Source organism: Mus musculus, chromosome Y (genome assembly GCF_000001635.26).
Source record: "Mus musculus strain C57BL/6J chromosome Y, GRCm38.p6 C57BL/6J".
In the NCBI taxonomy this organism is placed as follows: domain Eukaryota; kingdom Metazoa; phylum Chordata; class Mammalia; order Rodentia; family Muridae; genus Mus; species Mus musculus.
The window spans coordinates 1,209,401-1,223,421 of NC_000087.7; the positions used below are offsets into that span (position 1 = coordinate 1,209,401).

Sequence of the window (14,021 nt, forward strand, 5' to 3'; positions counted from 1 at the left end):
TAGACAGAAATCTTAATACGGAATCAGAAAACTTTTTTTTTAAAGACATCAAGCCTGACAATATGAATTTTATCCTCAAAACACTGTCCTAAACTTGTTCTTTCACCTCAACATAAATGGCAAAATATAAAATATAAAATAAAATAAGGACTTAACAAAAAATAAATGAATAAAACCACAAGCAAACAAAACCAAGAAAAAATACAACTAACTTTTAGACCTGGTGAGATTAAGTCAGTAAAGCACCTTCCAGGTAAAATAAGGATATGAGTTTGAATTCCTACCATCCACTTAAAATGCAGAAATAGTGTTTTGTTTCTGTACTCTTATCCCTGGGGCATAGGAATACAAGATCCCTGGAGCTTACTGGCTAGACAGACTAGGTGAAGCAATTAGTTCCAAATTCAATGACACATCCTATAAAGGATAAGGTATAAAACATTAAACGACCAGTTCAATGTGCATGCACATCAATGTGAACATGTAACACACATGAACACTAACATCCAATATACAAACCTAAAATATAAAATGTTTTAATAACATGTATTCAAAAGGGGTCAATGGCCAGGGGCTAACTGGGAAATAGATTATACAGAAATAAAACCAGGAACATAGGGATATAAGTATATGCTAGTTTTTATATATACCTTTCAGGATGGGTAGAAGCTTACCCTACAAAGAAGGAGACTGCCAATGCAATAGCAAAGAAGCTTCTGGAAGACACCACACCCAGATATGGTTTGCCTCCCCTGCTTGGGTCTGACTGTGAATCAGCATTCAATCTCTACCATAGGTTTTGGGGACTAGTCTGAAATTACATTATGCATACCTACTCCAGAGTTCAGGGCAAGTAGAGAGGATAAATTGGATCTTGAAAGAAGCCAAATTATCACCTGAAATTGGCAGTGACTGGGTACCTCTCCTACCTTATGCCTTATGCCTTAGGACTAGGAACACTTTAAGACCCTCCCCCTTATTTGAGATCCTATATGGGAGGCCCCCTCTCATGCTACCTAACCTTCAGTCTGATATACCAACATACTTTTTTTAAATCCTTGGGAGACCTCCATAGTTTCTAGAATCAAATCTGGCCTTCTGCCTGCCAGGTTTATGCGTCTGCTCCTCCTCTTAAACCGCAGTGCTTTGAATCAGGTGACAAATCTGGATTAAGAAACAAAACACAAGATTCCAAAACCTGGCTGGAAAGGACCTCAAACTATGATCCTGACCATGCTGACGTCTGATAAGGTGGACTCGATTAGGATGTGGATACATCATTCCCACATTATGTCTATCAGGATAGAGATGATCCAGCAATTGAGGCCCTAGAACTGCCACAAGAACTATGGAAGTCTGCCCCATACCCTGCAGAAACTGTGACTCCAGTGTTCCTGATCCTGCTTGCTTGTCTTCAACTAGCTAGCACCTCCAAACAACTGGTTTGAAATGATGGCCAATGCCACTGCATTACTAGATTCTCTCCTTGATGTAGGGCTGGCTGGAGCTGCTAATGTAGGGACCTTAGAAACATCTCCAGGATTCGAGATAGCCCATTACTGAAAGGGGGAAATGAGAAGGCTAGGCTGACTCCATGACAGGTGTCAAATTGGCAATCTAGGAGACTAGGCCTTAGAAGTAGACAAATATAGGCAAGTCAGTTAAAAACAAAAAACAAAAACAAAAACAAACAAACAAAAAAACAAACCTGAGCTGGTAAGAGGGCTCAATGGATAAGAGCACTGACTGGTCTTCTGTTCCAAAGGTTCTGAGTTCAAATCCCAGCAACCACATGGTGGCTCACAACCACCCGTAATGAGATCTGGTGCCCTCTTCTGGTGTGTCTGAAGACAGCTACAGTGTACTTATGAATAATAATAAATACATCTTTAAAAACAAAAACAAAAACACTAAACCCAGACTTCAGGCAGCTAGTAGAAACTAGAAGGCACCCATCCACCTATCCTAAAGCAATGATAATGTTTCAGTAAGTTTCCAGATCTCCCCAGTAACAGGTTCCAGCCCCACGTCCCAGTAATGGAATGACCCTATCAATGGAATAAGATAAAGATTTCCTACCCTGAACTTCCTCAGCAATAATTTCCAAACTTCCCTGGTAATTTTCCACCACCAAAAGTGGTTCTGGAATGCCTAGAAATAGAGTAAGCAATATGTATAAAGCTCATCTACCCCAAAATTCCAATGTGCTTTAAATTGAGCCTGCAAGCTCACTTGCTTGTCTCTCTATCTTGGTAATAAGAGACCCCCAGCATGCTGGACTTCTACAGAATAAAACATTTTTTGCATTTACATACTATTTGAGTCTGGGGGATCATTCTTCGGCAAATCATAGACCCTTACAATCCCATTATGCTTGGCAGAGAATCAAGGAAAGTATGAATTGAGGCATGCCTGGTTTACATACAGAAACCCATATGGGCTACATATTGAGACTCTGTGCTAAAAACAAACAAAACCTAAGTCATTATAATGTGAAAAAAATTACTGGTTTTCCCAATCTCTTAATATGAGTTAAAGTGTCTATCTAGAGCACTGTATGCCTGCATAAGAGATTTTATCTTGGCATCTTTATGCATATGTTTTTTAATAATTTGTTCTCAACTATTCCTCTGGAACATTCCTCTTTTTCACTTCTCCTCTCTTACTACAATTGGCACTCTTTGCTCCAGTTAGTCCCCTCTTCTCTTTTCCTTTTACATGTAATCCATTACCATCTCTATGTCCTGGCTCCATTAACATCTCTTTTACCCAATTTCATAATCTTCATTTTAGTTTTATGGCAAAAATATTTGTTTAAACACTGAGTTTAAGTTCAGCATCCTTATATGAGAGAAGATGTGATATTTCTGTTTGATTTTGACATATGTGGTAGTTTGAGTGGAAATAGTTCCATTGTCTCATAGGAACAAGCACTTTTAGGAGCTGTGCACTTGTTGGAGGAAATGTGTAACTAGGGATGGACTTTGAGGTTTCAGAAGCTCATGCTAGATACAGTGCCTCACTGTCTCTTCCAGCTGCATTCCAAACCACATGAAGAGGGGCTGGTAAGATGGTTCAGTGGGAAGAGCACCCAACTGCTCTTCCGAAGGTCCAGAGTTCAAATCCAAGCAACCACATGGTGGCTCACAACCATCTGTAATGAGATCTGACTCCCTCTTCTGGAATGTTTGAAGACAGCTACAGTGTACTTACATATAATAAATAAATAAATCTTTAAAAAAAAAAAAACACATGAAGAACTCTATGCTTCTTCTCAAGTACTATGTCTGCCTATATGCAATGCTTCCTGCCAAGATGACATGGAAAAACAAACCAAAAAAAAACCTGTGTATTATAAATCCAGTCACAATTAAACATTTTCTTTTAAGAGTTGCCACAGCCTACATAGCCTGGAAAAAGATCTTTACTAGCCCTATATCCAATAGAGGGCTAATATCCAAAATATATATAAAAAACTCAAGAAGACTCCTGAAAACCAAATAATCCAATTATAAAGGGATAGAGAGCTAAAACAGAGAATCCTAAGAATTTTCAACAGAGGAATCTCAAATGACTAAGAAACATTTAAAGAAATTTTCAACATCATTAATCAGCAGAGAAATACAAGTCAAAACAACCCTGAGATTCCACCTTACACAAATGAGAATGGCTAAGATCAAGAATTCATGTAACAGCAGATGCTAGCAAGGATGTGGAAAACAAAGAACACTCCTCCATTGCTGATGGGATTGCAAGGTTGTACAACCATTTTGGAAATCAATCTGGGAATTCTCAAAAACTTGTAAATAGTTGTACCTGAAGAGCCAGCTAGATCATTCCTGGCATATACCCAAAAGATGTTCCACCATATCACATACAACCTCCACTATGTTAACAGCAGCCTTATTCATAATAGTCAGAAACTGGAAGCAACCCATATGTCCCTCAAATAAAGAAAAAATTATGAAAGTGTGATTCATTTACACAGCAGAATACTATTTGCATATTAAAAACAAGGACATCATTAATTTGGCAGGCAAATGAATGGACTGAGAAAATATCACCCTCAATTGGGTAATCCAGGCCCAAAAGGACATGCATGGTATGTACTCACTGATAAGTGGGTATTAGCCATAAAGTACAGCATACCCATGCTAAAACTGACAGACCCTAAGAAGCTAAATAAGAAGAAAAGCCCAGGTGAGGATGTTTAAATCCCACTTAGAAGGGGAAACAAAATAATCATAGGAATTGGAAGGAAAAAGGAAACTGGGTAGAAGAGGGGAGGGAAAGAGAAAGGGCAAGATCAGGTATGATGGGAGACAGGAAAGAGGCCACCGAGGGCCAGAGGTAAGAATGGAAATACACAGCTTCCTGTGAGACCTGGGATGGGGGAGGCTCTCCGGACTCACTCTGGGTGACCTTAGGCAAAATGCCCAACAGAAGATATGGAACCTGAAAGAGCCCACCTCCAGTAGTCAGACAGAACCTCTGGTGGAGGAATGGAGACACCAACCTACCTTCAAAACTTTCTACCAAAAATTGTTCCTGTCTTTAAAAAAAAAAAAAATGCAGGGGCAAAAATGGAGTAGAGACTGAAGAAATGGCCCAACTTAGGAACCATCCCATGGGGAGGCACCAACCCCTGAAACTGTTACTGATGTGTTTTCAGACAGGAAGGAGTCTAGCATGGTTGTCCTCTGAGAGGCTCTATGTAGCAGTTGACTGAGAGAGACCTGTATCTGTTGGGAACACTTATGGACAAGTTGGGGAGAAAGATTGAAGGCACTAAAGCCGGGCGTGGTGGCACACACCTTTAATCCCAGCACTTGGGAGGCAGAGGCAGGAGAATTTCTGAGTTCCAAGGCCAGTCTGGTCTACAAAGTGAGTTCCAGGACAGGCAGGGCTATACAGAGAAACCCTGTCTCGAAAAACCAAAAAGACTGAAGGCCCTGAAAGGAATGGCAACCCCACAGGAAGATCAATAGTATGCAGAGATTGAGCTACTAACCAAAGAGCATAGAGGGGCTGGTCTAAGGCCCCTAGCACATATGTAACATAGGGCTGCCTTGTATGACCTCAGTAGGAGAGAATGTGTCTAACTAATCTTGTAGAGACCTGATGACCCCAGGGAAGGGGCATGTGGAGAGGGGAAGAAGGGGCACCCTCTCAGAGGCAAAGGGGACATGGAATGGGTAAAATAACTCTTCGAGGTAAGACTGGGAGAGGGGCAACAATTGTGATGTAGATAAAAATAAATAATTAATTAAAAAAGAAAAAGTTGCCATGGTACTATGGGTACCTCTTTGCAGCAACTGAAATCCTAAGACAACTTATTTTATTTAACTCATGAGATTCCTACTTGATTCATTTTCTAGCAAGTATCATCATTTTAATTTTGTCCTTTTCTTTTAAACATTCATTGAGGTAGTTTTGATGGCATACATCTTTAATCATGGTACTAAAGAGGCAGATGGAGGTTAGGTGAGCAAGAAGTATATAATAAGAATTTTTCTTAAAAACAAGAAAGACCTCAGGAAATTAGACTTAATACAATAGGCCTCGAGAAATTAGGCTTTCCGAAGCACCTTATCACAAAGCAGTACAGAAAAAATAACTTCAATATTTTAAATCACTTTTGTTGAATCAAACAGCTAAAGTTTAAAATACACCCTATGGGGCTGGTGAGATGGTTCAGTGGTTAAAGCACTGACTGCTCTTCCAAAGGTCCTGAGTTCAATTCCCAGCAACCAGATGGTGACTCACAACCATCTGTAAAGGGATTTGATTTCCTCTTCTGGTGTATCTGGAAACAGCAATAGTGTTCTCATATAAAAAGGAAATAAATCTTAAAATAAAACACACATAAGATTTAAGACTACTATTCTGCTGTGTTTAAGGTGCCTTTAAGACTACACTGTAGGAATCAATTTTTCTTGCCTTGGGTTTCCCATGTTATCAACTTTTACAACCTAAAATATACATTACTATAATCTTAAATTATTTAATTTCCATATCCTTGATTCAGAATAATTCATGTATTGACTAATGATCATTTGCTAAAAACAACTGAGTGAAGGCTGTTTTATAAAATGAATATCCACTGGTTTTATGTCATTTTTACACAGCTATGATCATGAAAATTAGAACCTCAATTAAGAAAATGTCTCTAAAAGGTCAGGCTGTAGGCAAGCCTCTAGAACACTTTGCTTATTAGTAATTGATGTGAGAAGACAGCCAATTTTAGGTGGTACCATCCCTAGGCTAGTGGTCCTGGGCTCTATAAGAAAAAAAGCTGAGCAAACCATGAGGAGCAAGCAAACAGTAGTACTTCCCTGTGGCTTCTAAAGCAGTTCCTACTTCTATGTTCCTTCCCTGTTTGAGTTCCTGTCCTGAGTTTCTTCAATAATGAACAATAATGTGGAAACACAAGCCAAAAGAAATCCTTTCCTACCAATTTGCCTTGGGTCATAGTGATTATAACAGCAACAGAAAGCAAATGATACTGGTTGACAAACAATATTTGTTATATGGATCAGGTGGAGCCAATGATTTAATTCACTTTAATTAAATGAATTTTAATTAAAATTTGTTAAAGATTTCTGTAAAGCTTCCCATTTCAAACAATATTTGTTATATGGATCAGGTGGAGCCAATGATTTAATTCACTTTAATTAAATGAATTTTAATTAAAATTTGTTAAAGATTTCTGTAAAGCTTCCCATTTCAAACAATATTTGTTATATGGATCAGGTGGAGCCAATGATTTAATTCACTTTAATTAAATGAATTTTAATTAAAATTTGTTAAAGATTTCTGTAAAGCTTCCCATTTCTTCTGATGTGATGCTTTCTATGCTACTAAAGACAAACAGGACAGCCAAAGATATAGACACATAAACAACAGGAACTGATTCCTTAAACAGCTTACAGACAGGCAAAAATTCAGACTCATGTAACAGGAAGGAAAACAGAAAAACAAATAAAAGAATTCAAACTTGGGCTTACTCTTGGTTAGATGCCATCAATGGAAAGTACTTTTATTCCTTATGTATGTTTTTACATATGGGTGTTAAATAGATGCAGTATCTCATGAGGGTGAGGGTACAGTCCTAAAGCATAGAACAAACAGAAAAGAAATTCTGACCAAGGGGAATAATCAGTCAGTGGTAGGAGAAACGACTCCTTGACAGGACGGTTAATGTTTATTTCCTATCTTCTATTTAAACCTAAACTTCAGGTTAGGCCCCAGAGATGGACTTGGAAGTGTCCCTGGGATAAATTTAGTTTGATTACAATGAAACCTTTCTGAATGTACTCATTCAAATCATTTGTTTGGCTTATCCAGGACTAGTGGCCAAGCCCATTTTGCTGAGACAGCCACAGTGGTTACACATAAAAAATTGAACACATCAATGTACTTTATTGTTAGCTTGTACAATGTCCCCTTCCAAGCCTTAAAAGTCTCCAGAAATTTTGCTATAATAATTACCCCAAGATAAAGACTTAAGCTATCACTTCCCCAAACAAGAACAGCTATCCCTGTTCAGCAATGGGGGCATACACCTTTAATCCCATTACTTGGGGGGCAGAGGTGGGCAAATCTCTGAGTTTGAGGCCAACCTGATCTAATGAGTGAGGTCCAGCCAATGCTACAAAGAAAAGAAAGAAAAATCCTGTCCAAAAAAAGAAAAAATAGGGGCGGGGGGTGGGGGGGCGGGAGGTGTTTAACCACATGGTGGCTCCCACTCATCTGTAATGGGATCCAATGCCCTCTTCTGGTGTGTCTGAAGAGCAATGATGTACTCATATACATAAAATGAATAAATCTTTAAAAAAAGAAAGAAAGGAAGAAAGAAAAAGTAAGAATAAAGAGAAGGGAGGGAGGGAGGGAGGGAGGGAGGGAGGGAGGGAGGGAGGGAGGGAGGGAAAGAGAGAAAGAAAAAAGAACATTTATCTCATCAACCAAGTTCCTCCCCAAATTATAATGACTTCTCCAGAATTACCTTATGAAACAAGATGGGTATAATAATCAACTAGGGTACTGGATGATGGCTGAGCAGTTACTGTTCTTGAAAACCACCTGAGTTCAGTTTTCAGAACCTACATTAGGTGTCTCAAATCACCAGGACTTTTTTTAGCTGTCACCTGTCATCTATTCAAATCTTTTATTCACTAATGCATAATTTATTTCATTACATCAGATTCACCATAATGAAAGTTAATTCTGGAAATGCACACACACCTTAAACATAATTTAGTTAAAGCCTAGGTAGAATGTTAAGACCTAAGTAACTGTTACCTGTCTAGCCTGTCATTTACTAACTTGTCACTAATATTTTAAGTAAACTTCTCATATTTTGTTTCTGCTGTTCCTAAGAAATTTTCTCATGCCCAAGGTGACTACATATTCTGTAACCTTGGACACCAACCGTTATAGAAGTTAGTAGAACTCCTTTGTATAGTTAGCCACAATAAGCTTGGACTTGAACCAACCATCCAGCAGTACTTCCTGTATCTATGTGGGCGCTTTTTATGGTTTTTTGTTTTGTTTTGTTTTGTTTTTCTTTTTGGTTTTTTTAGAGACAGGGTTTCTCTGTGTAGCCTTGGCTGTCCTGGAACTTACTTTGTAGACCAGGCTGGCCTCAAACTCAGAAATCCACCTGCCTCTGCCTCCCAAGTGCTGGGATCAAAGGCATGCGCCACCACCGCTTGGCATGCGTTTTTTTGTTTTTTGTTTTTTGTTTTTTTTTAATTTTATAAGCTACACCTGGGATGAAGCTCAACATAATAGAGACACCTGCATCAGTATCAGAAACTATTTGGAAAGCCAGGCAGTGATGGCACATACCTTTGATCCCAGCACTTGGGCGGCAGAGGCAGGCAGATTTCTGAGTTCAAAGCCAGCCTGGTCTACAGAGTGAGTTCCAAAACGGAGAAACCCTGTCTTGAAAAACAAACAAACAAAAAACAAAACAAACAAAAAAAAAAAAAAAGAAAAAGAAAAGAAAAAGAAAAAAAGAACTATTTGGAATAAGGCTTCCATTTTGAGTAAGGTGTCAAGTAAAGTTTAGTTCCCAAGACTACCCTGGGAACTCACACTACTTGGCAGAAAGAGACATGTACTTGAGTAACTGGTATCCTGATTAACAAGTTAATACATGAATATTAGGCAACGCAAGACCTATCCTGGTTGGCAAGTTAAGACGTGAATGATAGGTAAGAAAGTCCCATGGCATATCTGAATATTCCAACCAGTGAGAGCGAGATAAATGTACAAGAAACACAAGTTCCTGATGAAATCCCCCTATCTCTAAATCCTAATTAACAAAATAACCTGGCACAGATGTTTGTGGGTTTTAGGTTTAAAAGCCCTGTAGGATCTTGACTGATCATCAGTCAGCTCTTGAGTCTGAACTGTGACCTTGACGGATCAGTCCTAGCGTGTGGTATTAAATAAACTGTTCCTGTCTGGTTGAGAGCAATGTTCAAATGGTCTGTGAGGTGACTTGTAGACCCCAACAGTATACAGCTGTACCCAATTAATTGAAATTAACCATGTGCTGCTTAAAGTCACTCTTTGAACTTAACTTGAATTCTCACACAAATATCTACAAGTCAGATATAATTTGATTAGTATTTTTCCCTTAAACAGTTATACTGTGTTTATTTGTTTTATCAGTGGTGAGAAAAAAAAAAAAAACAAAACTTTACTACCATAAATAACTAATACTAGTTGCTGTCAGTCATAATCAGAAAGCAAAGTGAAAATACAGTGAACACATTAAAGTAACTTGATTTGGAAGCCATGAGCCATGAGATAAAATAAAACACAATGATTATTTTCTGAGTTTCTCTTAGACAGTTTCCCCAACTGGTCCTCATTTCCCCAACCTGCAATGAATTTCTCTCTCTCTATTAAGAACAAAAGAAAGAAAAGATTATTGTATCACTCTTACCCAAAACAACCAACATATCTAAAGCAAAGGATCTTATAACAGCTATTTTTATGCAAATGCATGATTGCATGTGTCCTATTCAAATTATTTTTATGTTCATGAGCAAAAACAGATGAAAGAAATACCTGAAGAAAAAAAATACTCCTTTAAGACAACAGTTTACAGCCATAGTAATATTCTTGATTCAGAGAAAGTCTGTAACAGTCAACCAAAAAACTTTGCTTTTGATGGATATGGTAGCCTTAAACACCAGATCCACTGTCTTCTGCTTCCCAAATGCTGGAATGAAAAACACGTACAATGACACCCAGCTATTTAAACCATACCTTAACTTCTTAAAATGGTCCTTTGACTTTATTAGGTAAAACACTAAAACCCTTTTACATCAAAGGGGTATCTAATATTCTAAAATATGAAATGTAGAGGGACAATGAACATCTAAAATAATATACTTTACCACTAGAATTTGAGAGATGACTGAAGTTAAGAATACATAACTGTCAACTGGAAGGTGGCGGAGAATGCCTTTAATCCCAGTACTTAAGAAGCAAGTGGATCTCTGTGTTAAAGACGAGCCTGGTCTACAGGGCAGCCAAGACTACACAGAGAAACCCTGTCTCACAAAACAGGGTTTTGTGAAGAGAAAGAGAACAAAACAGAAGAGAAAGAGGGAGGGAGGGACAGACGGAGGGAAGGAGGATAAGTGTTAGTGCCTACTTAGAACCCTACTAGTGGGGTTGGAGAGATGGCTCAGAAGATAAGAGCACTGACTGCCCTTCCAAAGGTCCCAAGTTCAAATCCCAGCAACCACATCTTGGCTCACAACTATCCAAAATGAGCTCTGGCGCCCTCTTCTGGCGTGTCTGAAGACGGCTATAGTGTACTTATTTATAATAATAAATAAATCTTTGGGCTGGAGGGAGTGAGGCCAATCTGAGCGAGTAGAGGTCCTAAATTCAATTCCGTATACTCATTATCATGTATATAAAATAAATAAATCTAAAAAAGAAACGTACTAGTGACCAGGTCAGGCTCTGTGTCTTTGGGGGGGAAATGTGGGGCAATGGGGTATGCACAGACAGCCTAGTCTCCAGTCGAGCTTAGGTCTTGAACTCTAGTGGGTGGTAACTTCCACCTACATGTGATGGAAGGCATTTGGTCATGTCTCCTGGACCCCTGGGTCCTGTCGAAGTTACCACCTCCACAGCCCCCACAGGAGAGGCATTCTGGCTAGATTCTTCCCCACAGTTACCTGCAGCAGCAAGATAATAGCCCTCTTTAACTTTTCACCTTTCTTAATCTCTAGCTCTCTTTCTCTCTCTCTCTTCCTGGCCGGCCTCCTCCCTCTTTTCTTTCTACCTTCTCACCTTTCTCCCTGCCTTTCTATAATAAAGCTCTAAAACCACAGACTGACTGTGTTCATCAAGGCCCGCAGTGCTTGAACGATGGGATAGGCTTTCTCCTAACAAGGCAAGCCGTTTCTAAGAGAAGGACTTCCTCAGGACTAAGGACTCTCGTCTACATGGAAACCACCCAGCGTCCCCCTTTTCCCCTTATCTCCAGGGCCGATTGCTGCCCCAGGGCCCCTATTCGGTTCTCATCTCCGCTTTATCTGGGGTGGGATGCCAGAGGCTGAGAACCTGGTACCTTGGGGCTGCCCCTTATCCACAACCCGCCGTGTGGGGTCAGTGGCCTAACACTGCCAGATGCCCGTGAAAAGCGTCCGGCAGTCCTCCTACGTCCCCCTGTCCAGAGCACCGGAACTCTGTTGGGACTGGGCTCTCTTCTACTCCCCTCTTTCCCACACATCCACGGCCCCGTAGGAAAAAGCTTATTAATTTTAGTTACAAGTTGATCAACATTGCTCCACCTCTCGTGATCGTCCTTTCCTGTTTAAACCTTCCCTTCTTTCATCATTGTTTCAGCTTGTCATACTCAGACGCACTCTAACTGGGGCCCCAAATAAGAAACCAGGCTGGGACACAGGTAGGGAGGAATCTTTCATTCTACTTTGAATACAATCTATCCAGTTCCACCCACAGTCCTGAACCAGCCTATTTTCAGGGCCTCTGCACTCACTCTACCTATACTTTGTGTGAAACCAGCACTCCTCCTTCCTATGAACGCTCTCTGACCTCCTAAATAATCTAGGGACCCTAAGATTCCACACCTGGCTAGGTCTGAGATAGGTGAATCACAACCTTCCTGTCCACTGTTAAGATCTCTTCATTCTCAAGTCGGGCGTGGCGGCACTCGCCTTTAATCCCAGCACTCAGGAGGCAGAGGCAGGCGGATTTCTGAGTTCGAGGCCAGGTTGGTCTACAAAGTGAGTTCCAGGACAGCCAGGGCTACGCAGAAAACCAAGTCTCTCTTAACCAAAATAAAAATCTCTTCATTCTCAACCTCTGCCTAGTAAAAACAACTTTACAGGTGGTACTCATCCCAATTTAACATGACACCAAGTCATGATTCCAACTCAGAGTTCCCTAGCCCTTTCATCTCTGTCTCTCTAGATAATTCTATCTTATAGCTACTGTGACTACAGGTACACCCACCACATCTCCAACTTCCTGTGTACTCCACTTCTAAGTGTGAAGAGATTCAATCATCTCTTTTCTGTCACCCACTGACCTTCACAAGCATTCTCTCTACTAAGCAGCCCACAGCCACCATACTTTCCTAAATACAGGGAGGGAAAACAAAACAAAAAAATAAGGAACAAGACAAGACCAGATATTAACACCTAGAACCAACTCAAACATCCTAACTCCAGATGCCTAGACAAAAGAACTAGACAAAAGAAAAACAACAAACAACAAAAATCCAAGAACAAAAAAATTAGTGGCCAAAGGAATATACCTTCACCAAAAACTGGTAGTGGTAATAGGCTGAGGAATATAATATAGCTTAAGCAAAAAGAGAAAAATTTCAAAACAGCATCTATGTGTATATTCAACAATCTGAAGAGATTATATAAATAAATTCTGTGAAAAACTTTTCAAAACCACAAGTAGTAGAATGAAATAATGAAAATAATTTGTGTTAACAGGAAAAATAAAATCACTAAAGAAAGAATAATCTGATAAAATTGGAAATGACTGATTTAGCAAAAACCTCAGAGGCAAGCTTTGCCAACAAAGTACAAAAATGAAAGAGAGAACCTCAGGCATTGAAGACTTTTTCTCCTAGCCCACATCTACAGATAGAAGAAAAGAATGCCTCAAATAAAATGTTAAATCTTTAAGAAAAAAAAAAAAAAAAAAAGAGTCCAGGAATTCTGAGACACCATGAAAAGACCAAATCTACAAATAACAGGAATTGAGCAAAATGGCTCAGAAAATATTTTCAACAAAGAATGAACTTCTTTCCAAATTAAAGAAGTGGGTCCCATCAAGGTACAAAAAAAATTCCTAAGACACAATAATAAAAATACAAAAACAGAACAAAGAAAGAATACTAAAAGCTGTAAAGAAAAGTGAGCAGTGGTAGTGCATGCCTTTAATTCCACTCAGAGGCAGAGGCAGGTGGATCTCTGAGCACAAGACCAGCATGGTCTACAGAGTGAGTTCTAGAATAGAGAAACACTGTCTCAAAACAGCAAAAACAAAAACAAAACAACAACAACAAACAAACAAACAAAACACTGTAAAGGAAAAAGATCAAGTAACATAAAAGGCAGACCCATTAGTAGTTTAACACACAACTTCTCAATGTAGACTCTCAAATCCATGTGGGGCTAGACAGAAAGAGACCACAGATGCCAGTCTGGACGACTATTCTCAGCAAAACTTTGGAAGGAATAAGAAAAGCATTCCACATTAAAACCTAATTTAAATAGTATCTATCTACAAATCAAGATGTACAGACCACATTAGAAGGAAAACAAGAAGTTAATAACCACACCCAAGAAAACATAAGAAATAACCCAAATCAGCAAATCAAGGGTAAGGGGGGGGGGCACCACAATAAAATAACATCAATCAATGAACAGTGCTCATTCGTAACTATAATATAATGGTCTCAATTCCTCTTAAAATATACAGACTAATGAACTGGATTAGTA

The 14,021-nt window shown here is 39.3% G+C and overlaps 1 protein-coding gene across 23 annotated transcripts in view; it reads right to left on the reverse strand.

The window, feature by feature from the left end:
* The window catches only part of Uty (ubiquitously transcribed tetratricopeptide repeat containing, Y-linked), a 160,587-nt gene that overhangs the window by 124,214 nt on the left and 22,352 nt on the right, over positions 1-14,021 (reverse strand). For 13 of the 23 annotated variants that reach the window (XR_879400.3, XR_001782882.2, XM_011248585.3 and 10 more), the window contains one exon: positions 2,080-2,151. The exons of the other annotated variants lie outside the window; for them this stretch is intronic. Coding sequence is in view for 11 of the 13 variants with exons in the window: in XM_011248585.3 (XP_011246887.1) it covers positions 2,080-2,151 (72 nt within the window). In the remaining 2 variants the exon portion in view is untranslated. The remainder of the gene's footprint in view (positions 1-2,079; positions 2,152-14,021) is intronic. 23 annotated transcript variants of the gene reach the window in all.